This window comes from Acomys minous, assembly GCF_964271855.1.
Source record: "Acomys minous genome assembly, chromosome: 12".
Lineage (NCBI taxonomy): Eukaryota > Metazoa > Chordata > Mammalia > Rodentia > Muridae > Acomys > Acomys minous.
The window spans coordinates 106484265-106507171 of NC_140493.1; the positions used below are offsets into that span (position 1 = coordinate 106484265).

Sequence of the window (22907 nt, forward strand, 5' to 3'; positions counted from 1 at the left end):
CTCTGCCTCCCGAGTGCTGGGATTAAAGGTGTGTGCCACCACCGCCCGGCTTCCTGTTTTATTTCTTACTCCCTTTGTCCTTCCCTCTTTCTGTCCCTTACTATAGTGGGTGCTTTTATATGTCACATCCAGCTTGAGAATCCTCCAAAGTCAGCATTGAGCACCTACTGTATACATGAGTATCACATTCAAGACCTGCCCACAGAAAGTTCTGCCTGCCCTGTCCTTTGCCCTCAAACAAAGTCAGCACAAATACATGAAGAGTTTAGCCCTGCCGAGGGACTAAGGACATAGCTCAGATGGCAGAGTGCTTGCCCAGCATGCAGACGTCCTGGGTTCAGTCACTAGCACCAGGCATGGTGGCTCACAGCTGTCATGCCAGCACTCAGGAAGTAGTGGCAGGGGGTTCGGAAGCTCAGAAAGGCCATCCTCTGCTACACAGGGAGGCCAGCCTGGACTATAAGATACCCTGTTCTTAAAAAAAAAAAAAAGGCAGGGTGTGTTGGTGCACGCCTTTAATCTTAACTCTCAGGAGATCTATGTGAACTCAAGGCCAGCCTGGTGTACATAGTAAGGTTCAGAATAGCTAGTTCAACACAGAGAGACTCGGTCTTTAAAAAACAGAGTTTACAGCCGGGTGTGGTGGTGCCAGTAGTGACAGAGACAGGCGGATGGATCGCTGTGAGTTCGAGGCCAGCCTGGTCTACAAAGCGAGTCTAGGACAGCCAAGACTCTACAGAGAAACCCTGTCTCGAAAAACAAAACAAATCAACAACAAAAAGAGTTTACCCCACCATCGCCACACGGGCTATACAGAGGTGAAAAAGGAGGGACATCAGAGCTAAAGGTCTCCCCCAAGTAGAAGACAGAATTAGCTATGAAGGGGCACTGTGATATCTGAGGGGACAGCAAAGAAATCCCTGTAGATTAGAAGCACCCAACAAGCTAAGAGGCCCTTGGTTTGACTTGAGGAGTAGGGAGGCAGAAAGGACCAGAAAGGCACCTGCCCAGTCGAGAAGCTGGCGGCAAAGTCGGGCAAGTGAACTGTGGGCGTGCCCTGGGTCAAGGTTGTGGGCGTTCCCTGAATCAGGACTGTGGGCGTGTCCTGGGTCAGGGTTGTGGGCGTTCCCTGAATCAGGACTGTGGGCGTGTCCTGGGTCAGGGTTGTGGGCGTTCCCTGAATCAGGACTGTGGGCGTGCCCTGGGTCAGGGCGAAGAGCCGCAGTTCTCAGATTAGATCTGGCTCCCAGGCATTTTACGCAAAGCCCAGCGGCTTCGCCAGTGGTTACCAGCAGATTGGTTTTCAGTTGCCGAGACACAGCTAGTTCTGTTCCTGAAAAAGACTCTTGTACAATTAGTTTTTCTGCCCTGTATCACCGGGAGACAGGAGCTCCACCAAGATTCCTTCAACAGAAGGGAGGGGAGGAGGGGAGAGAGGTGTAAGCCTCAAATAAAACTCATGGCCAAGCGCTCATCCTCCTCTAGGGGGCTGATCCACAGTAACAAGTACAAGACAATTACATTCTGTTGTGAGTTATTAAATTGGGGGGGAGACAAACATAATAAAATGGAAACATTTGTAGAGAGCTTGAAATAAAATAAAAGTGGTTAAAAATAAAATCAATAGTTAAAGTTTCCTGGAGCCTAACCTCCAAGCCATTATTATATAAGAGTCAAGGCTAAGTAGGTGCTAAGGAAGTTAGTGCTGGGTGAGGGAGGGAACTGGGAGGAAGCCAGCGGGCAAAGGGAACGCTGCCTTCCCAAAGCTGACACTTTCTAACATGTCTGAAGAAGTGATGTGTGGTGGGGACTGAGCTGAGGAATCCGGCCACGGGAGGCTCAATTCTTGGCTTGGGCGATAAGCCACGTCTGCTTACCCAGAAGTTCTGCCCCACCTGATAAAGTGAGACATACAAGTGTCCCTTTAGAATATCTTCATTTCTGCCAGGCCTGTTACGAGCATGAAGAAAGCGGATGACCTGACTCTGTCTCAAAAAACAACAACAACAACCAAACAAACAAATAAACAAAGCCAATCACTTTTGCTCCTGGAGAAAGAGCTTGGTCCAGAGGGAGGGGTTGGCAGCCTCACTATCCTTTCCTTTTAGGAAGCTGCGCTACTAGTCTGAACCAGAAGAGGGCAGGGCTGCCGAAATGGAAATAATGAACGCCCAAAAAAAGGTTCTTGGTCCTTGGCAGACACCGTATACAATTTCCTCCGTTGGGCGGGTTTAACTTGCCCGGAAGCGGAAGCCGCGTTCTCTTTCCGTTCTTTTCGGTTCTTGCCGCTGTGAGTGTTTTGGGTACGGTGGGGGAAGGAAGTTAAATCCGAGGCAATCCGCAGCCTTGCGGGGTCTGAGGAGCGCGGGTCTGCGGGGAGAGAGGGAGGGAGGAGCAGGCGGGGCGGCGTGGAGAAGCGGGATCGCGGCCGGTTAACTCGGAGGTCTCTTCCCACAGGTGCGATCCCCAGCGCCGGGCACCCGTAGCCATGGTAAGTCCAAGCCGAGGGACCGGAGAGGGTTTACGCGCTCCCAGGACGCGTGTGTCCCCTCCCAACCCCCGAGCTTATTCTCTGCTTCTCCTGTGTTGCAGCCTCGGAAAATTGAGGAGATCAAGGACTTTCTGCTCACAGCCCGGCGGAAGGATGCCAAATGTGAGTGGGGGATGGGGGGCTCGGGATGAGCCCGTGGGGCGAGCCGACGGAGGGGTTGGGCGTCGGGGCGGTGGGGATCCAGCGTGTCATAAACGCTAAGGTCTGCAGTGCCGGTTCCGAACAGTGGACCACAAGTGATCAGCAGCGCGCTTCACCGTTTTTAAGTACCTTGCCGGCCCTCACGTGGCGGAGGCGGGAGGATTCCTGTGAGCTAAGAGACAGGGCTCCATAGTGAGACTCACTCTGTCTTCAAAAGGAAAAAGAAAAGTCACATACCTGTAATAATATCCACTTTCCAAATGAACAGGAGAAGTAACTAACCAGAAAGCAGAGCCGACGTGGTGCCCGCCCCCCACCTGCTTAATCTTAGAAGGCCATCCTCTGCCTGTGTAGCAAGACTCTTTACAAATCCAAAGTAGAGTTGGGTCTGGGGGTGTCGCTGGGTTGGTAGGTTGCTTGCCCAGCATGCAGGAGGCCCCTAGTTCACTCCTGCCGTGTCAGACCTGGTGCACAGAGAGTAATCTCCAACGTGGGAGGCAGAGCCAAAGGATTGGGGGAGATTCGATGTCCTCCGTGGCCGCATCATCCCAAAAATAGATGATTAAAACAAAACAGGTTCAAAGTTGTTTTTGCCAGCCCCTGCTGTTTTTGTATTGTTCTATATACGGGGAGGGCATTGTCCCCTATTTAAAGGATGTTTGGGAGGATGTGCCTAATGAAAGACCTTGGGCGACATTATCTCACATAGCAGGAAAAAGGGAGCCTATTTTTCTGCTATGTGGGATAGCCCTGCGGGTCTTCCTTTTCCTCTCAGATATGTGTTTAAAAGAACCAGATAATGAGTGGAAGTAGAGAGCGTTGGGCTGTCATGTTGGCTTGGACAGGAAGAGCCTTTGAATGATCCGAAAAGGTCTTAGGTGTGCCCTGTCACGTCAGACAAGCAGTAGCCTTTGATCTGGTGCTGTGACGACTGGCGGCCACCAGTGGGAAGGATGTCTCCTGCTGGTGGGCTCAGCGGTGTTTTCCATCTGGGCTGTAACATTTGACCCCACCTTCGCATGTCTCAGCTCTGTGAGAAGTGACAGCTCTTTCTTTAACATGGGTGGTGAGGACGTCTTAGCAGACCCATCAAGTTCTTTAACAGATACAGAAATTGAGTCAGGCTGCGCATGGTGGCCCACGCCTTTAATCCCAGCACGCGGGAGGCAGAAGCAGGCAGACAGCCAAGGCTACACAGAGAAACCCTGTCTCGGAAAAAGCAAAATGAAGAAAGAAACTGAGTCAAGCCAGGTGTAGTGATGCATGCCTGTAGTCCCAGCACTCTGGGAGACAGAGGCAGGAGGATCGCTGTTGGGCCGGCCTGGTCCAGGACAGCCAAGGATACACAGAGAAACGGTGTCCTGGAAAAAAAGAAAGAAAGAAATTGAGTGTAATGGATTTGTTGGGAGGGTGCTTTCGAACCTGGTTTCTGGTGGGTTTGGTTGGTTGGTTTTAGAAATAAGCGGCAGGCCTGAGTGGCCTGGCGCTCTGTTTGTAGCCTAGGCTGACTTCAGATCTCGAGCCAGTGATTCTTCGTCAGCCTCCTGAGTTAGGATTGCAGACCTGTGCCGCCATTTCTGGTTTGTTTTCTTGTTTTGCTTATTGTGTATGTGTACACACGAGGTCAGAGGGCAGCTTGAGGGCTTGATGCTCCTATAGGGCTCGACTCAGGAACCATACTCAGGTCATTGGGTTTGGCAAAACGTCCCTTTGCCCACTCGGCTGTTGCACGGGCATCTCTACTTTGGCCTTGAACTGTCTGTCTCTCAAGTGCTGGAATTACAGACATGTGTTGGGATGCCCTGGTCAGCATTTCCACTGTGTGTGGGCACTATGTTGAGTTTTCTCTCAGCCTGACTCTGCATTTCTTCATCTTGGCTATCTACCCAGAAGTAGAATTGCTGTGTCGTGCTGTATGGCCACCCTTAGAATAATGCTTGGGGGCTAGGGGTGTGCGAGCACCTACCTATCACACCTAAGGTCCTGGGGTTGCTTCCCAGCACTGACTGAACTGGACATGGTGAAGCACCGCGGTAACCCCGCGCTTTTGGTTGGAGGCAGGAGTGTCGGGGCGCTCAAGGTCCTCAGCCACACAGTGAATATGGGGTCTGCCTGTTTCAAGAACTGCCTCACTCTGGGAGCAGGTAGGGGTGCTACCGTCAGATGTCTGGACTTGGTAAAACAGAAGCCAGAGTGGCCGATTCCTTGAGCAGGGCCTCAGGGCTTCCTGTTATGTGCCCTGTCCCAGCAGCAGTTACTGGCAGAGGTGGAGTTGAGAGTGCACACGAGTCTTGTGCTGTTTCTGTGAGGCTAAGGGCCAAATGCATGTTAGCAACTTGAGTCTTTGGCGCATTGGGCACTTCACACAGGTTGCTGATGGTATCTGAAAGGTTTGCAAGGAAGTTGGGAGCAAGAGATTTGTCGAGTACCTAGATGCCAGCTCATTCCTAGGGCGTAGATGACTGTCCTGCTGCTGCATAGCTCAAATGTCTCCACGTGGAACAGAACCAAATCGTGTTGTTGGATTTGAGGCACACCCGGACCTGTCTGAGCTAGAGTCACAAGATAAAATTAAGAGTAAGAACCAGGAGACTGGTGCTGGAGAGTTGAGAATCCCTAGTGTTCCTGCAGAGTTTGGTCCCTAGCACCCCTAAGCTCTCATAACTGTAGCAGTGATGTCCTCTTCTGGACTCCAGGCACCTGCAGCTATGTGCCCATGCTCACTCACATTTGCACATAATTGCAATATAGTAAGAATTTAAAAAACAAAACAGGTTCCACAAAAATCTAGGAGGTGTTTTCCTGCACACTGGAATGGAGTGTCCACAGTGCAGAGAGTTGGTTTCCAGAAGTGGGAAGATATTAATCTCAGCAGATAAGTCATTTCCTTCCTTTACAGGCTGTCCCTTTAAAAAGCTTGTCAGGGATCATTCTAGAATGTTCTGTGGTGCTTTGTTTACTGTGCCACATGCAAATGAATTGAGTAAGCCCAAGACCCATGAAGTGAAATGAGACCAGCACACTTTCCAGTACACTGAGCATTTGAAAGCAGAGGGAAGTGCGAGGAGGTGGGGGCTTGCTCGGCTCTGGTGGTGTGTCTTGCCACTTGCAAGAGTGTAAGGCACGTGACCTGTGAGGCTCTGCACCAATTCTCTGTGTCTGTGGCAGCTTCATCCTAATTCTGTTCTCCTTGGCAGCTGTCAAGATCAAGAAGAACAAAGATAATGTGAAGTTCAAGGTTCGCTGCAGCAGGTACCTCTACACCCTGGTCATCACAGACAAGGAGAAGGCGGAGAAGCTGAAGCAGTCCCTGCCCCCTGGTAAGCAGGCCTGGGACAGTGCGTAGGGGGGGCAGGGGCCTGTGCTGCAAGTCTCCCCGGGGTTAGGAGAGCCACTTTGGTGGTGTTTATATTTATATTTCTAAGGTTCTGTCTGATCCCAGAAATAGCTTTTACAGTTCATTAATGCCCATAAGACCATACTCTGATATCCTGAGTTTGCAGTGGGGTGGCTCAGAGGGGAAATTTTTTTTGTCAACCATCTCTCTCTCTCTTTCCCCAGGTTTGGCAGTGAAGGAGCTGAAGTGACCCAGTCCTCTGCATTGACTATTAAAACCCCTGGAAAGTCTTTGTGTGTGTGTGCTCGGTCTTTACACAGGAAATGGTATTGCTATGGCGGAGATGAGAGGTGGATGGAGGTGCTGCCTTCTGCACCCCAAATCTTGAACTGGGTTTTCAATGGATGAGTGAATCACCTTCCTTTTACCCTAAGCTAAAAAAAAACACTGATCCCCTGAGAAGGCAATGTACACTGCCGTGGCTTGGAAGTGGTCTGTGAGGTGGCCTACCTTCTGGTGGGCGTGGGTGTGTGGAAAGGGTGGACTTGTCTGGCAACTAGCTGCATGCTGTTGCCCCGGGTGTGAGAGAAAGAAGTGTTCCGTGCTATGAGGCTTGGGGTGTGAAGTCAGGAGAGCATGGAGCCCAGTGAGTGGAGAAGAAAGGGAGGTATGTGATAAGAGGGCAAAGTTTGCATTGACATCTTAAATGATTCCCTGCCTGGGCTTAACAACCAGCAATTTTCAGTCCTGCATAGTTTCTGTGAGCCACACGGGGCCCGCCACCAGGTGGCGCTCTACTACAATGAATAAGCCTCATAATTGGGGAGGGGGTGGTTTTTGAGACATGATCCCATGTATCCTGGGCTGACTTTTTAAAAATTTATTTTAGACAAGGTTTCTTTGTGTAGCCTTGACCTTTCAGATTAACCAGCCTTTGCCTCCCATGTCCTGGGCTGGCCTTGAATCCCATCCTGCTTCCTTCCCCCCTCTTGAGTGCTGGGGCTGCAGGTGTGCAGTGAGTGCCAAACCCAATTTAATGTGCTAAGATTGGAAGTTCTGTCTCTGCTCTTAGAAATGTAGTGCAACATGTTGAATGCCTAAACAAGCAGGCTGTGAGCAGAAGCAATCTGCTGGAAGATGACCTCTTTGCATATGCTGTGAGCTTTTCAGAAGATGGTGCTTTTGTTTATCCTGAGAGGGTGGGACCAGAGACAACCTGTAGTTTAGGATTACCAAGAAAGACACTTTACAGCTTTGGCTTTGTCCCCAGCACATTTCTCAAAGTCTCACCCAGCCGCCTAGGAGACTGACAGCATTTGTCTGGCCTGTGGTCTACTGAAGGTGCCTTTTCATGCGGTGCCTCCTACTCTGGCAAGCCTGAGTCACTTAACGGTGCTTCTGCAGTCCCATGCTGGCTCCAGAGACGGAATGTCTCTGTGCCCTCAGGTAACAGGCTCACCACTGCTGAGGTCCCAGGTGGTGCTGGTTTGTCAGCTGTGAGGAACACAGCTCCTGAGTGGCTTCTCACTTCTGCGTCAGTCCACCAGGAGCAGCTAAGATGCCCTTGTGCTGAGTTCTCCCTTGGGTACACAGAGGTGGCCGTGCCCTATCCCTGAGAGAGCTTGGACCTTTGCTTTTGCCATGTAGTCCTTCTGGCTCTGTACCAGGTCCAAAGCCAGTATAAAAGTGAACAGGGAAAAAAAATTAAAAGTGAACAGCATTATCCTGGGGTCACTGAGGGTTAGGTTTGCAGGAAACTCACTGGGCAGCACCTCAAGGGGTTCTGGCTAAGGCTGCATCTCCTGGCTGTTACTGGGGTTGTGACGGTGCCTCTAGGAGATGGTTCACATCTCCCTTCCTGCTTGGCAGCCAGTGGGCTACATCAAAGATCTGGAGGCTGAGGGCACATGGATCTGCCCCATAAACTCAGTTCTGCTAAGATAGGTTTTCTTGTGAGGCCCTCACCTCAATGCCCGGGTTGCCTTAAGCTTGCAGTCCTCTGCCTTCACTTATGAGGGCAGCAATCAGGCTCACTGGCATAGGTCACTACCTCAGCTGTTTTCCTCTAAGATTCTCATGCAGTGATCTCAGTACTTGAGAGACAAGCAGGATTGCCGCAAGCTCGAAGCCAGCCTGGCTACATAGTTCCAGGAAACCAAGACCACCTGTCTTAATAGAAAACACCTTTCTGGGTATGGGCCTACAAATCTTAGCTGTGTAGCAGCTGCTCAAGTCCACAGGAGTTTCCATCAACCCCAAAGCCCCTCCCACTCCCACCCCGGCCACTGGGAAGCAGCCCCCTACAGCTCTCGGTTTTTCCTGACTGGATTCCCCTTGTGCCTCGCAATCTTCTGGAGACATCCCCAAACTACCCTCGCTTCTCATGCCAGGACAAGACTCTGAAGCGCTGGACATGTTAATAATTAATCACCAAGGTTTAAAGCCACACACACACACACACCCCGTCTAAACAGGAAACGGGTCTTAATCATCACTAGGTGCCCTAGGATAGGAGGGAGGGTTCAAGACAATGTGCTGGGTTTGTGAGACATCCTGAGAACTGGTGGGGCCAAGGGGAGAACGGGACATGACGCATGGAGGACCTTGAACCTTGACTGTCAAGTGCAGATAGAGTAGCAGCCAGGTCTAACAACTACAGAATGGAACTGACCATGAAGAGCGGTGGCCAGACAGGACTCACTAACAGGGTTCTTTGACAGCAGGGGCACCTGTCCTCACACCCCGCAGAACTCTTGCTCTCTTCCGGGCACCACCAGCACTCAGTGGATTCTTCCAAACCTTACATTCCCCTGCCCTTCTGGGGCCTCCGTTCTTACCTCTGCCTGCAACACCAAGTATCCTCCAGCTGGCTGCCCAGCGCTGTTCCCACCCCAGCCTGACCCAGAATTTGTCACCATTGCCACCTAACAGGTGACCACTGGCCCTTCCCTGCCTCTTGCCTAAGAGCCTTGCATTGGCCATACTACCTACCACATGAGCTGGGCTCGGCCAAATGTGACTGCTTCCGGTGTTGTCGCACCTTGTTTTATTTTCACCCAAAAATACTTTCTAACCTAGCATGTGTTTCCTTCATGTGTGTACTGCCATCCACACTCAAAGTGCAAGTCGGCAAGGGCTTTTGCGTGCTCTGGCACTCAGGTGGCCCTCCTTTCCTGTGCTCTTTTACCCACCCATCCCTTCTAGGAGCTCAAAAGCCCTGTCCTGCCTGCCCTACATATTTAAGCAATTAGTCCCCCAAACACCTGGCCTCACTTGGATGCCTAGCCAGCAGGTGATCGCTGCCCTGGGTCAGCAAGCCCATCTTTGTTTGTTTGTTTGTTTGTTTGTTTTTTGAGACAGGGTTTCTCTGTGTAGCCTTGGCTGTCCTGGACTCACTTTGTAGACCAGCCTGTCCTTGAACTCACAGTGATCCTCCTGCCTCTGCCTCTGCCTCTGGGAGCGCTGGGATTAAAGGCGTGCACCACCACGCCTGGCCACCCATTTTACTTCTGAGTGCACATGATTTATACAGTAAATTCCAGAATAAGCAATTCAGACTGAATCTTGCCGTGTGTGTCATGTAGCCAGCCCTCAGAAGGCTAAGGCAAGATAACCCTGAGTTCAAAGCCAGTCTTGATAACGTAGGTTTTTATCTCTTCCTCCTTTTCTTTTTTTTTTTTGGGGGGGTGGGGGTGGGGGGGGACGTTTTGTAGCTCTGGCCATCTTGGAACTTGCTCTATAGACCAGGCTAGCCTCAAATCCACAGAGATCTGCATGGCCTGGGGTTAAAGGCGTGGACCAAACTGTCTTTAAAGGGCTCAGTGGTAGATGCCTTAGCCTGCCCGAGGCCCTGTGTTCTAATTCCAATGCTGCAATAAACAAACCAGGTGTGGTAGTACATTCCTTTAAGCCCAGGATTTATAGGCAGAGGCAGCTGATCACTGTGAGTTCAAAGCCAGCCTGGTCTGCATAATGAGTTCCAGGACAGCCAAAGCTACATCATAGTGAGACTCAGTCTAAAAATAATAATTATAATTAATAATAATTATCCACTGGCACTTTATGGTCATTTTTTCCTTTCCTCTTTTTTTGTTTTTTTGGCACGAGGTTTCCCTGTGTAGCCTTGGCTGTCCTGGATCACTTCTCACTTTGTAGACCAGGCTGGCCTTGAACTCACAGAGAGATCTGCCTATGATTAAACCTGGCTTTTTGTTTGTTTGTTTGTTTATTTAAGAGCTGGGCTAGAGAGATGGCTCAGAGGTTAAAAGCACTGGCACAGGTCCTGAGTTCAATTCCCAGCAACCATATGGTGGCTCACAACCAACTATAATGTGATCTGACGCCCTTTTCTGGAGGGCAGCCACACATGCAGGCTGAACATTGTATACATAATAATTAAATCTTTTAAAAAAGAAAAAATCTGGTCTAGACTGGCCTCCAACTCACTACTGAACTGAACTGAACTGAACTGAACTGAACTCTTGGTTTGTTTGGTTTGGTTTTGATTTTCAAGACAGGGTTTCTCTGTGTAGCCTCGGCTGTCCTGGACTCGCTTTGTAGATCAGGCTGTCCTTGAACTCACAGTCATCCTCCTGCCTCTGCCTCCAGGAGTACTGGGATTGTAGGCATGCACCACCACGCCCAGCAACCTTTGAACTCTTGATCTTTCTGCCTTCCCATCCTAAGACGTGAACCATCAAACCTTGGCCACTATTTTGATGTGATAGCAAGGCATTGCTAAGAGCTTAGACTAAAATTCACTTCACAACTTTTTTCTGTCGTAACAGAGAATGCTTTTGGGCTAATCCGGGGAGCGGGTAGGTGTGTCCAGGAAGAGACCCAAGAGAGGTGGGGCGGGGCCTTGGCAGAGCTTCGTGCTGGGTGGGGCCAGTCCTCTCTTAGGGCTGGACATGGGGCGGGGCCTGGGCGGGGCGGGGCCCGATCGAGTCCGGAGCGGGTAGTAGCGGCTTTGGCAGTGGCAGTGGACTCGCTGCAGTTTGCCCAAGCCATGCTGGCGGCGCGCGTGGAGTACATCGCGCCCTGGTGGGTCGTGTGGCTGCACAGCGTCCCGCACCTCGGCCTGCGCCTGCAGCGGGTGGACAGCACCTTCAGCCCGGGCGACGAGACTTACCAGGAGGTAAACCCGCGCGTCGTAGATCCGAGGCACCGAGAGGGACCCTCAAAGCTGGGGCGGGAGCCAGAGCCGGCCCGCACTAGCCTAGGTTCCCACTCCATCCTCTCTTGCCTCCATAGCCCGTACTCTCCGCGCCTCTTAGACCCCTTTGGTCTCCAGCTGGGTCCTCTCCGTTCTCTGGGGCCCCTTCGCCGGGACGCTTGTCGTAACTGGGAAACCTGGGGTTCGTAAAGCTGAAAATGTTGGAGTAGAGTACGCTGGGAAAGGAGAGGAAGGACGGCGAGGCTGCGCGGGCGAAGGGGGAGTTGAGCCGTCCAGAGACTTACGGTGGGGGTGGGGCGTCTGAGTCGGGGAGACTGACAGTGTGTGGGTGTGTTAGGGGGTGTTCCGAAAGTCTCCTCCCGAGACTCGAGCACTGGCCGTTTTCTCTTCCGGTTCTGATGACTTGAGAGAAGTTTAGGCAGAAACTGACTTGACTCTCCAGCCAGAGTCCTCAGCGCTCCTTTCCCCCTGCCCCAGCCTGCAGGGTAGGAGCCGCTTCCAATACCTTTGCCTTGGCCCCTTCTCAAAGGCTACAAGGCTGAAAGAAGCAGCGTGGGTAACGAAGCGGCGTGGGTAACTAACCTCTTGGACGCTAAACCCACAGCTGTTTGAGCCAAGAAAGGATGGTGGCTTCAGATCAACCCCATCTCACACCATGTCCTGCAGCTGTCCTAGTGTCTCTCTACACCTTCTGGGTCCTAAAATCCCGAGGTCTTGGTTCCCCGGGCCAGCTACCCTCCTCAGCCTTACACGCAGGGACCTTTCCCCCTGCGACTTTGGTGGTCAGATCGAAGCTTCTGACCTCCCTTCCAGACCCAGCTACAGTCTCTCAGCCCATCTCCATCTCGGTCGGGCCCGGCTGAGAGTCCCCTCTGCTAGGTCAAAGATTCAGGAGCTGGGGCAAGCTGGGAAGAGGCCCATTATTACTAGTTCAGAGCTCTGTGCCCTGTTGGGACTTTGACCTTCACCTTCAGTGGCAAGGCACCATCTCCTAATCTCTAGTTGGGGCAGTCCGGCTGAGCAGGGCTTATCTAGACTGCCCAGGAGTAGCTTCTTGTCCTCTCTGACAGTCTTCATTCTGAGGCAGGGGGCTGCTGATCCCTGTGCTGTGGCCTGGCTGCTGGGGGGGGGGGGCAATGCAGCACTAACATCACCAGATCTGTGCACCCCACCCCCCACCCCAGTCTTGTCTGGCCATGGAAGGAAGGCCTGTCCCCTGAGCTGCCGGCATAGCTCCAGGGAGTCTCCCTTCAGCAAGTGCTGTGTTGGGGGTGGTGCTGAGATCCCATATCCTGTGCTCTGGGTTCTGATCATATTTTCTTCTCTCCCCTGGGGGAGGGGGGACGGGATCTAGCCCCTCAGCTGGGTCAAGGAGACTCCTGTCTGGGAGAGGGATGTGTGAGTAATCCCTCATCCCCACAACCTGAGCCTGACTCCACCCACCCAGTCAGTCTATGGATAGATAAATGGCACTTGTGTAGTGTGTGTGTGAGTCTCACTCACAGTCCCTGCCTCCAGGGTCCTGACCCCAAACCTTTTGTTCTGGCTCTTTCCCACGACCACTATACATGTCCCAGCCCTACTTCCATCCTGGTTCAGCTATAGGTGGAAGCAAATCTCTGGGAGATGAATGTGGTGGGCCTTACCAGAAGTCTGGCATTGGCTGTTATTTGAGGCCACCCCTATTTTGCTAAGTCCCCTTGTTGTCTGACCACTGGTCTCTTGTCCTCCTTAGCGCAGGAGTTAGACAGCCTAGTCGGTTCACAGTGTAGCCTGGGTGCCTTCTGATATAAGTCGGCATGGTCCTCAGCAAATTTAATTTGAGGCTGAGTGTTATGCCAGGGCCTGGGTGCCATGCTAACCAGGGTAGCAGTGGCTGAGGCATCTCCTGAAGCAAGCATAGTTTGAGGCAGGGGATTGCTATTCCACGGGCTGAGTTGTGTTCCAGTTCTATGCTGTTGTGACCACAGGCAGATGAAAAGTTTTTCCCTCATCTCCATGTAATTCCATGAGTTATTCTACTGAGAGTTTGAAGTCCAGGCATTTGCCTTGGACATAACAGGACCCAGTGATGCAGTCATTAAACAAGTGGCCTTGAGGTGACGGGTGTCTAAGGATAGTGCCCTATAAAGAGAAAGCTGAAGACCCTGGGCAACGGAGACTGGGGAGGAAAATGCATGCAACAGCCACAAACAATGGGGGCTTTAAGGGTTAGTGCTTGCGTGAGTGAGTGTGTGCATGCATGCGTGCGTGTGTGCCCACACATTCACATACACACCTCTGTAGGTAGGCTGGAAATAGGCAGTTAGACTCCAGGAATGACTATGATGTGCTTGGGACCTAGAAAGCAAAGTGGGGCTTAGAAGAGCAGATGGCTGAGGAACTGCAGCCTGGCAAGCACACTGTGATCGAGAACGTCCCTGAGCAAGAAGGGCCTGCTTGCTCCCTGGGATTTTCTGAGCCCTGGTCCTCCATCTTGCCAGCTCTTGAGATATATATGTCTGTGTGTATGTATGTGTGTGTGTGTGTCTGTGTGTGTGTGTCTGTGTCTGTGTGTGTGTAGTGTGTGTGTGTATTTTTTTTTTAAGACAGGATTTTATGTAGCCCAGGCTGGCCTTGAATTCACCACATAGCAGGGATGGTATTGAACTTCTTGATGATAATGATATTGAACCCTTGCCTCTACCTCCAGAGAGGTAGGAATACAGGTGTGTGTCTGCATGCCCTGTTTAGGGGTGCTGGGGGTGGAACCCGGGACTTCCCACATGCTAGACAAGCACTCTTCCAGCTACATCACCATTCACCCCTCCTCTTTTTTTTTTTTTTTTTTAATCTATTTACTTATTTACTTTTGAGGTAAAGTCTCCCTGTGTAGTTGAGGCTAGCTTCCAACTGGTAATCCATCTGCCTTCTAACCCTAAGGTCTGGAATTGCTGTTGTGTGTCATCATTCCTGGCTTCTGTGTGGGGTCTTCGGGTACAATGGAAGTTCCTAGTTTCCTGAGAGTTGGTCCTCCTTGCCCTCCCCCCCATTGAACTTGAGCCTGAGTCCCCAGGAAGCCTCTACCACCCCAGCGGCTTGCAGGAAGTAGCTCTGGGCCCAGCAGAGGTGGGCAGGGCAGTGGGCTGCGACTTCTGCTGGGCTCTGTCTCCGTAGCGGGGAGTAACCTAGATCCCATCCCAGAGCTCATCCCCTTTGACAGGAGAGCAAACCTGGAAGTGGGAGATGATCCCTGCTTCAGAGAACTAGCAAAAGGGCCCAAGAGCTCAGGGTGGGAAGCCGGTGGCCAGCACCATAATCACTGCTTGGGAAGGAGACCCGAGCTGGCTAGCTGCCCAGTGGGCAGTGCTCGGGACAGTTAGAAAGTCACAAAGTTTGGCTGTGTCTCTGAGAAGTCACTTCAGTTCCCTCCTGGTCTGGGGAATTGTCACCCTCACCGTCCACTCATGGGAGGCCAGACCCTGATGATGTCATGTCCATAGTACTTCCTGTTGGAGCTGAGGACAGCTCACCAGCTGGGCCTTCTGCAGGCCGTGTGTTAGGAGGCGCGGGAGATGTTCATTGTCGAGGTTTGCTTTGGCTTTTCCCCTTCACGGAGTCCCCAGTGAGAGGCTGAGCATGTAGTTCAGTTGTGAGTGCGTTGCCTAGCCTGCACAAAACCCTGAGTTCCATCCCCAGCACGCCATAAAACTGCCTGTGGTGGCACACACCTGAAATCCCAGCCCTTGGGAGGCAGAGGCCAATGGATCTTTATGAGTTCTAGACCAGCCTGGTCTATATAGTGAATTCCAGGACAGCCAGGGTTGTAGAAAGACCCTGCCTAAAGATAGAGATAGATAGATAGATAGATAGATAGATAGATAGATGGATGATAGATAAAAAATAAACTAAGTAAACGCAAAAAGTCATTTTTGGCTTCATAAGGACTTTTGAGGTCAGACTGGGCTATAGACTCTGTCTTTTTTGCCCCAACCAAGTGCATTGAGGACAAATTATGGAATTCTGGGAGAGCAACAGGATGCCCTGGCTCAGCTGGAGGCAGATCTGAGGAGGAAAAGGCAGGCTTTAGGCCCCAGCCCCATGGGAGAAGAGCCAAGGCCAGGAAGAGGAAGCCCGGTCATTCCATCTGAACATAGTGTCATGGTCATCAGGCAGTCACGCCAGTTCCCCAAGGGGTTAACCCTTCCCAGGCTTTGAGGTGGTGTCCTCCCTATAGAGCTGTGAGGAGAGACCACCTGCCTCCAGCAGAGACTGGCACACTACTGAAGTTATCACCCGTACTCCCTTGGGGGGGGGGGGTCTGTCGTCAGTGCCCGCTGCTGTCCCTCTAACCTGAGTACCAGGGTAGGGCTGACTACAAACCATAAGTCAGAAGTAACAGAAGGAGCTTTGACGACAGGCTGAGTTTGGGCATGATGCTGGGGCAGGCAGTAGTGGGGGTGGGGCAGTAGGAGGACTGGCCTTTCTAAGCTCTGGCCATTGCTTGAGGGTGTATGAGCATAACTACCCACCCCCTCCATCCCATGCATGCACTAGTTAGAAGCAGAAACACGGCCTGTTGGAGCAGCAGGTGACACCACGTTGACTAGACTTCCCTCTGTCTCCCCCACCCCACCCCCTCTTTTCTTCATACTTTCCTTGCCCTTTCTATTCCCTTGGCCCTTGACCCACCAACAACAACGTAGCTTCCAGCTCTAATCCTTCAGCTGCCCAGGGTTCTTGGGGTGAGCAGCTAACAAGCCTGGTCGCACCTGCATTTGACCTTCGTACTCAGGGCCTTCTTGCACTGGCCTGTGTTATCAGTGACCTAATTGAGGCTAACTGCCTGACCCGGAGAGGGCCCAGGCCCAGGGTTGTCCAGGAGACCTAGACTGCAGGAGTTGGGGGGGGGGGGGTCCACAGGAAATCTAGGCTCCCAATTTCTAGGAATCAGAAATCTGGAACCCAACTACGGAAAGCTGTGGAGCAGGTTTGTAGAGACTGGAAAGATAATCGCTGCCTCATCTCCCTCCTCAGTTGGGGGCACCTCACTTCTGCTTGGAGTGAACACAGAAGAGAAGAGAGCCCCCCCTCCCCCTGGGAGTGAAGGTAGCTGGGTCATTAGCTTGGCAACACAAGTCATTCGTGAAAATACACCCAGGGGTAATGATACATTGACTCAGAGGATAAAGGCACTTGCCACCAAACCTGATGACCCGACTTCAATACCCAGGACCCACATTGATGCCCTAAAGCTGTCCTCTGAGCACCGCACTAGAGATGGGCTCCTACACATAGATAAGTAAATAAATGTAATAAACATAAAATATGTATCTATTCATAATAACTTACTGGAACGTACCCATTCTTAACTCTTCAGCTTAGTCAATTGTTTTTACTCTTAAAGGTGTGTGTGTGTGTGTGTGTGTGTTGGATACATACACGTGTGCGGGTATACATGCCTATTTATTCATGGAGGTCAGAAGAAGACATTGGGTGTCTGGTTCTAGCACATTTGGCCTATTCCCTTCACACAGGATCTCACTGTGCTTGTAGGCTGGGGGCCAACAAGCCTTCCTGTCTCCCCTCTGTACTTCTGGGGTTATAGGTGTGCATGAAGTGTGTGTGTGTGTGTGTGTGTGTGTGTGTGTGTGTGTGTGTGTGTGTACAGCTTTTACATAAGAGCTGGGGTGCAAACTCAAGTCCTCATGCTTGGTACCAAGTATTCGAACCGCGGAGCCATCTCCACAGCCCTCAGCATGTATGTAACACAGACCCTGAAGCCCGGCCTGGTGGCGCGTGACCGGCACAAACTTATGGTCCGTGTCAGGTGTGCCCTTGACCACCCAAGGCAAATGCTGCATCTGCTTCCCTTCCCACTGCCACATGTGATCATCCGTTATGCCTGTGTAGTATTCCATTGTATGCCTACCGCCTGGCCTGTGTCTTTGTGAGGAACAGCTGTGCTGTTTCCAGTGTTTGGCAACTGCTGCTGGACTAAGTGACCCTGAACTGTTGTATGTGGATCTTGGGGGGATGGTTGGTGACACACACCCTCCTTTTTATGAAGTAGAGCCGCGGGGTCACAGTGTGTATAAAAGCATAGTGGCCTAAAAATTGTCTAAGCGGGGAGGGGATAGCTGCTTCTTAGCAGTGGGACTTCAGGGCCTATAAGAAAAGTGTGGGGCTTGTTTTTAGTTTTTGGAAACAGGATCTCATTCTGAATTCCAAATTGGCCTTGAGGGTTTTGACTACTAGGATTATGGGCACAGATGTGTGCCACCATGCCCAACCACAGAGTGTCATTTCTAGAGCTGGGTGTGGTGAGACACACTTACCACCCTGGCACTTACAGGAGAGGAGTGCCAAGAGTGCAAGGAAAACCTGGGCTACATAGTGAGTCCAGCGGCAATGTGGAGACCCTATCTTAAAAAAAAAAAAAAAGCTAAATTAAAATTAAAAACCAACAGTGGCATTTGCACCCACAAGGCTCTGTGTGTTGGTCCCTGAGGTGTGAGTCAGTTTGAAGGAGAAGTTAAGTGGCTGAGGGACAAAATTGTTAATTTCTGGTGACATTCATCTGCCACTTCTGCACTTGAAAACCCTTGAATGAGTGATGGTTGACGAGGGGTCGGCTTTAGCTTTATTCTAGTCTTGGGGATTTTGTTGTTGTCATTTATCCTAGCTAGGGTTCTATTGCTGTAAAGAGCCACCATGACCATTTCAACACTTATAAAAGAAAATATTTAGCGGGGCAGTGGTGGCGCACGCCTTTAATCCCAGCACTCGGGAGGCAGAGGCAGGCGGATCACTGTGAGTTCGAGGCCAGCCTGGTCTACAAAGCAAGTCCAGGACAGTCAAGGCTACACAGAGAAACCTTGTCTCGAAAAACCAAAAACAAACAAACAAAAAAACATTTAACTGAGGTTGGCTTAAAGTTCAGAGGCTTAGGCTACTGTCATCACGGCAGGAAGCACGGCGGCACACAGGCAGACATGGTGCTGGAGAAGGAGCCGAGAGTTCTTACATCTGGATCAGCAGGCAGCAGGAAGAGAGAGTGACACTGGGCCTGGCTTGAGCATCTGAAACCTCAAAGCCCACACACCCCCATCCTCAGTGACATACTTCCTCCAACAAGGCCACGCCTCCTAATGGCGCCACTTCCTGTGGGCCTATGGGGGCCATTTTCATTCAAACCACTGCACTGTTGCTCATTGTTGATTTTTGAGACAGAGTCTCACATGGCTCAGACTAACCTCAAATCACATATGTAACCAATGATGACGTTGAGCTTCTGACCCTCCAGCTTCTGCAGGCCCACCTAGCAGCTCAGGGTTTTCAAAGGAAGCTGTCGGGAGGCCTGGGTGTCCCAGCTAGGTGGGATTATAGGTGTGCACCACCATGCCCAGTTTTATGCTGGGTGTGGAAAACTGGTCTTCCAGCTTGCCTGTGTCACATCCTCAGCTTCTCCTAGCTCTGACTATGACAGGCTTGGCCCAGTGTGGGCTTTAGGGTCTCACTTGTTCTCCAGCTCCAGAGAGGTGCTGTGCTTCTGTCAGAGGCCAGCTCACAGTGTGGTGACTTTGTCGTGAACCTTTAAAGCTCCCCCTTCCCTCCTTTGCTGAAGGAGATGCCTTCCAGGAAGACGGGCAGTGACTTTCCACCTTCTCATTGGACAGGAGCCTCTTGAGGTCATTCTAAGGGGCAGGTGTGCTACGGAGTGGTCCAGCCCCCTTGCCTCACCTTCCACCTCCCTGAGGAGGGAGGATGACTTCCCATCCATGCTTGAGCGTTGCCCAGGTGCTAAGTGAACTGAGGCATCTCCTTTGTCCCCTCAGCTGTCCTCGACACCTCCAGGTTTGTCCCTAAGGCTGACAAGCCTGTCCACCCAGGGTTGGCATCAGGGCAGCCCAAGTCAGGGGTCCTATGGCTGCCTGTATCTTCAAAGGGATGGGCAGCTGAGCATCCACCCACATGGGTCATCTCCATACAGTCTACCCAGCCTGCAGTCACCATCTCTTGCGCTGCAGGTCACTTCCCTGCACTCAGTGTCCTGCAGCTTCCTGCTCTGGTGATCGCTACCACCCACACAGGTTCCCTGACAAAAGCTCTAAGGAGAGCAACACCCCCCCCCCAAACTGGTACACTGGGGACTCTGGATGAGGGCATCACCGAGGCCACATGGGAAGCCAGGAGACTGTCAGCTCAGGAACCTGACTTAGAGCCAGGTCCAGCCCTGGCTGGCAGCCAGTGATCCTGGGGCCATCTGGTGTCCATCTGGCCAAATAAAGGGATTGGAAGATGCTGTGGCGGGGGACACCTAGGCCTCCCAACAGACAACAGCTCCCTTTGAAAGCCCTGGCCTACTAGGTAGGCCTGAAGAGGTATCCGTACAAACCCCCTCAACATTCTGGCCTTACTGCTCCTACTGGCATATGCATCAGCTGTCCCTGGCAGGATAGAGCAAGAAGGGCACTATAGATTATCTACCCTGGCTCCTACCCACTCTTGAGCACAGAGCTGCCTTCTAAGGACTCTGGGTAACCCCAGCACCTGAAATAGGCACATTTCATTTAGGCATAACAAGACAGGTCTGGCAAGGTAGAGCCTGGGAAAAGTAGCACCTGTGATCCTTCCTGGCCTGAGCTTGGTTTCACTTGCTATTTGAAGTGTCCTGCTTAGACTTTGTCTCTTTTCCATTCCTTGTGGCCATAGGACTCGTTGTCCACAGTCCTGTTTGCAGCTGGCAGTTCTTTCTTGCTCTCCGGAGCGGCTCAGGGCTTGTCATCAGGCCTGGCCCAGACTACATATTCATCCAGAAACCGGGGCTTAGGCATGCTTAGCTGGGTTAGTTATTTTTTTGTCATTGCCATGACGAAATTCCTGACAAAAGAAGCTTAAAGAAGCGAGGGTTTAATTTGGCTTACGGTTGAGGGGGCATCCCTCGTGGCGGCGTGCAAAGCCGTTGGTCACATTGCACCTGTGGTTACTAGGCAAAGAGCTGAATGCTGGTGCCCAGCTGGCTTTCTCTTTTACATTCAGGCTGGAACTCCAGCCCATGGGATGGTCCCTCCCACATTTCCAGTGGATCCCTCCCATCTCTGTTAATGTAATCTAGAAGTGTGAGAGCGTTTCTCGAAAGTGTGCTCTCTCTCTCTCTCTCTCTCTCTCTCTCTCTCTCTCTCTCTCTCTCTCTCTCTCTCACTCCAGAGATTTGTCTCCTAGCAGATTCTGGATCCTACTGTGCTTGATAATGTTAATTATCACAACAGCTGCCCCCCCCCAGCTCCCCCTCCCGCCCCCCTCCTATTGTCTAGCTTGTCCATTTCTCCACCCACCGTCCCGACCCTGGCACCCAAATATAGGATGGGCTGTTTAGCGGGTTGGGCCTAAGGGTGTTGTAGAGCTCCTAAGACTCCCTGCCGGCTGCTGGGCCCAAAGCTGACACAGCCTGTCCCTCTTACAGTCGCTGCTCTTCCTGGGGGTGTTGGCTGCCATTGGCCTGGGCCTGAACCTCATCTTCCTCGCCGTTTACCTGGTGTGCACATGCTGCTGCCGGCGGGACCACACGGTGCAGAGCAAGCAGCCCAACTCATGCTGCGTCACCTGGACAGCGGTGGTGGCTGGGCTCCTCTGCTGGTGAGTGCCCCACGGGCAGGCCGCGGGGTTTCAAACTCAGCTTTTACAGGGGGGCAGGTGGGGAGGGGCACTCAACAGACAGGATGATAGCCTGTGGCCAGGACACCCCTCATGTCCATGTGACTCATCGGCGTCTAGCCACATTCACTGACCAAGCTAACACTTGAGTGAACAAATCTGTCTCCCAAAATGAATACTGTCTGGTTTTTGGTCAAGCATGTGGGGGAATCAGTCCCTAGTGTGGTGATGGGGGACTGCAAAGTGGCACCCCCAACCCTTATACCGGACCAGGGCTAGGCCTCACAGCCACATGGGTCCCTCCCTGAGTTGACCAGGTGGACAGTGGGCATTTCTTTTCTCTGCATCCACTGCCACCCTGGGTCTGCAAGATCAGAAGTTAGCCCCAATTGCTTCCATCATCATGCCCATGGGGGGGGTGCCCTCTTGCACTCTGGCTGAGAAATGAGGGTCCCCAGCACTGTGTGAGGGCTCGTGCTACCTCCCCATCCACCCAGCCCCCAGCCCATGAGCATGCTAGCTCCATGTACAGGAGTTGGTGTAGTTTTCTTGTTTCTGTATCTGCAGGTGTCTTTCCCCAATGTGTAAGTGCCCCTTGAGATGTTGAAGGGTGTGGGTCACCTTACTCTTGGACCTTTCCTTCTTTCTTTCTTTCCTTCTTTCTTTCTTTCTTTCTTTCTTTCTTTCTTTCTTTCTTTCTTTCTCTTTTCTGGTTGAGACAGGGTTTCGTTTCTCTGTGTAGCCCTGACTGTCCTGGAACTCACTCTAGACCAGGCTGGCCTCAAACTCAGAGATGCACTTGCCTCTGCCTCCGGGATTAAAGGTGTACAACACCACCACCCGGCTCATATTTTTCTATTATGCTGTTTGTCGGCTTCATTGTTTATCAGCTTTTTGGTCAGGATGGAGTATGACAACATGTTCATGATCTCATCTTGTTAGGCGAGTGTGGGGCTCACTGAAGCCAAAAGATGAGCCATTCTCAAAGCAGGGAGCAAGGACTAAGACCTGGTGACACTTGGAGCTGGAGGCAGGGCATGGAGGAAATTGTTCCTGCCCAAATAGGAAGGTCAAAGAATGGTCAGACTACCTGAAGAACTGGGGTGCTAAAACCCCCTACCTGGTGTGGGGTATTCCAGGCAGCCAAGGAGGCACACTGGCAGTGCTTGCTCCAGTGCAGCAAGTCATGGATTCCCAGAGAACTGAAGGTGCTCTTAGGTTTTCAGTAGGACTACTTCCAGATAAGCCTATTGTCAGATATAATGTCATTAGAATAAAAAAACACCATAGCCAGGTACACACCTCTAGTCCCAGTACTTGGGAGGCAGAGGCAGGAGTTCGAGGCCAGCCTGGTCTACAGAGAAAGTTCCAGGACAGCCAAGGCTGTTACATAGAGGAACCCTGTCTTGAAAAACAAACAAACAAAACAAAAAAGAGCACTTCCTGCTCTTCCAGAGGACCTAAGCACCCACATGGTGGCTCACAACCAGCTGGATGGGGGGCCAGGGGATGTCAATATCAGGGGTCCTACACCTTTCTGGCTTCTGCAGGTACCAGGCACATTTGGTACACACTCAGGCAAAACACTCCTACATATGAAATAAAATTGGAGAAAAAAAAAAGGCAGAAAAGGGGAGTTTTCAGAATAGTTGAGCTAAAGAGAAGGAGGAAGAGGAGGAGGAAAAACTCAAAACAGAAGGGGTCATTGTGTGGCAGGATTCCTCCTAGGCAGCATTCTACAACTGGTTCCAGGCAAGAGGACATCAGCAATTAAAAAAATTTTTCTTTTTTTCACCCTACACAGTGTTTCTCTGTGTACCCTTGGCTGCCCTGGAACTTGTTTTATAGACCAAGCTGGCCTTGAACTCACAGAGATCCTCCTGACTCTGCCTCCTGAGTGCTGGGATTAAAGGTGAGCACCACCACCTCCCAGCTACCTTTTTTGGTTGTTGTTGTTGTTGTTTGGGTTTTTGTTTGTTTTTGTTTTTCTAGACAGGGTTTCTCTTGTTATATGGAGCCCTGGCTGTCCTGGAGTCTCTTTGTTGACTAGGCTGGCCTTGAACTCA

General features: G+C 51.6%; 2 protein-coding genes across 3 annotated transcripts in view; both read left to right on the forward strand.

Annotated features, from left to right (window-relative positions):
• Positions 1-2203: 2203 nt before the first annotated feature.
• Positions 2204-6319, forward strand: RPL38 (ribosomal protein L38). The gene is made up of 5 exons (XM_084751650.1): positions 2204-2290; positions 2458-2491; positions 2593-2653; positions 5890-6012; positions 6254-6319. The coding sequence occupies exons 2-5, from the start codon at positions 2489-2491 to the stop codon at positions 6277-6279; spliced, it is 213 nt and encodes a 70-aa protein (XP_084607776.1). The 5' UTR covers positions 2204-2290; positions 2458-2488; the 3' UTR covers positions 6280-6319.
• Positions 6320-10971: 4652 nt separating this feature from the next.
• TTYH2 (tweety family member 2) overlaps positions 10972-22907 on the forward strand; it is a 41254-nt gene continuing 29318 nt past the window's right edge. The window contains exons 1-2 of one of the 2 annotated variants that reach the window (XM_084750089.1): positions 10972-11166; positions 20651-20823. In XM_084750089.1, coding sequence (XP_084606215.1) covers positions 11038-11166; positions 20651-20823 — 302 coding nt within the window. In that variant the 5' untranslated portion in view covers positions 10972-11037. The remainder of the gene's footprint in view (positions 11167-20650; positions 20824-22907) is intronic. The other variant, XM_084750090.1, reaches the window with a different exon arrangement.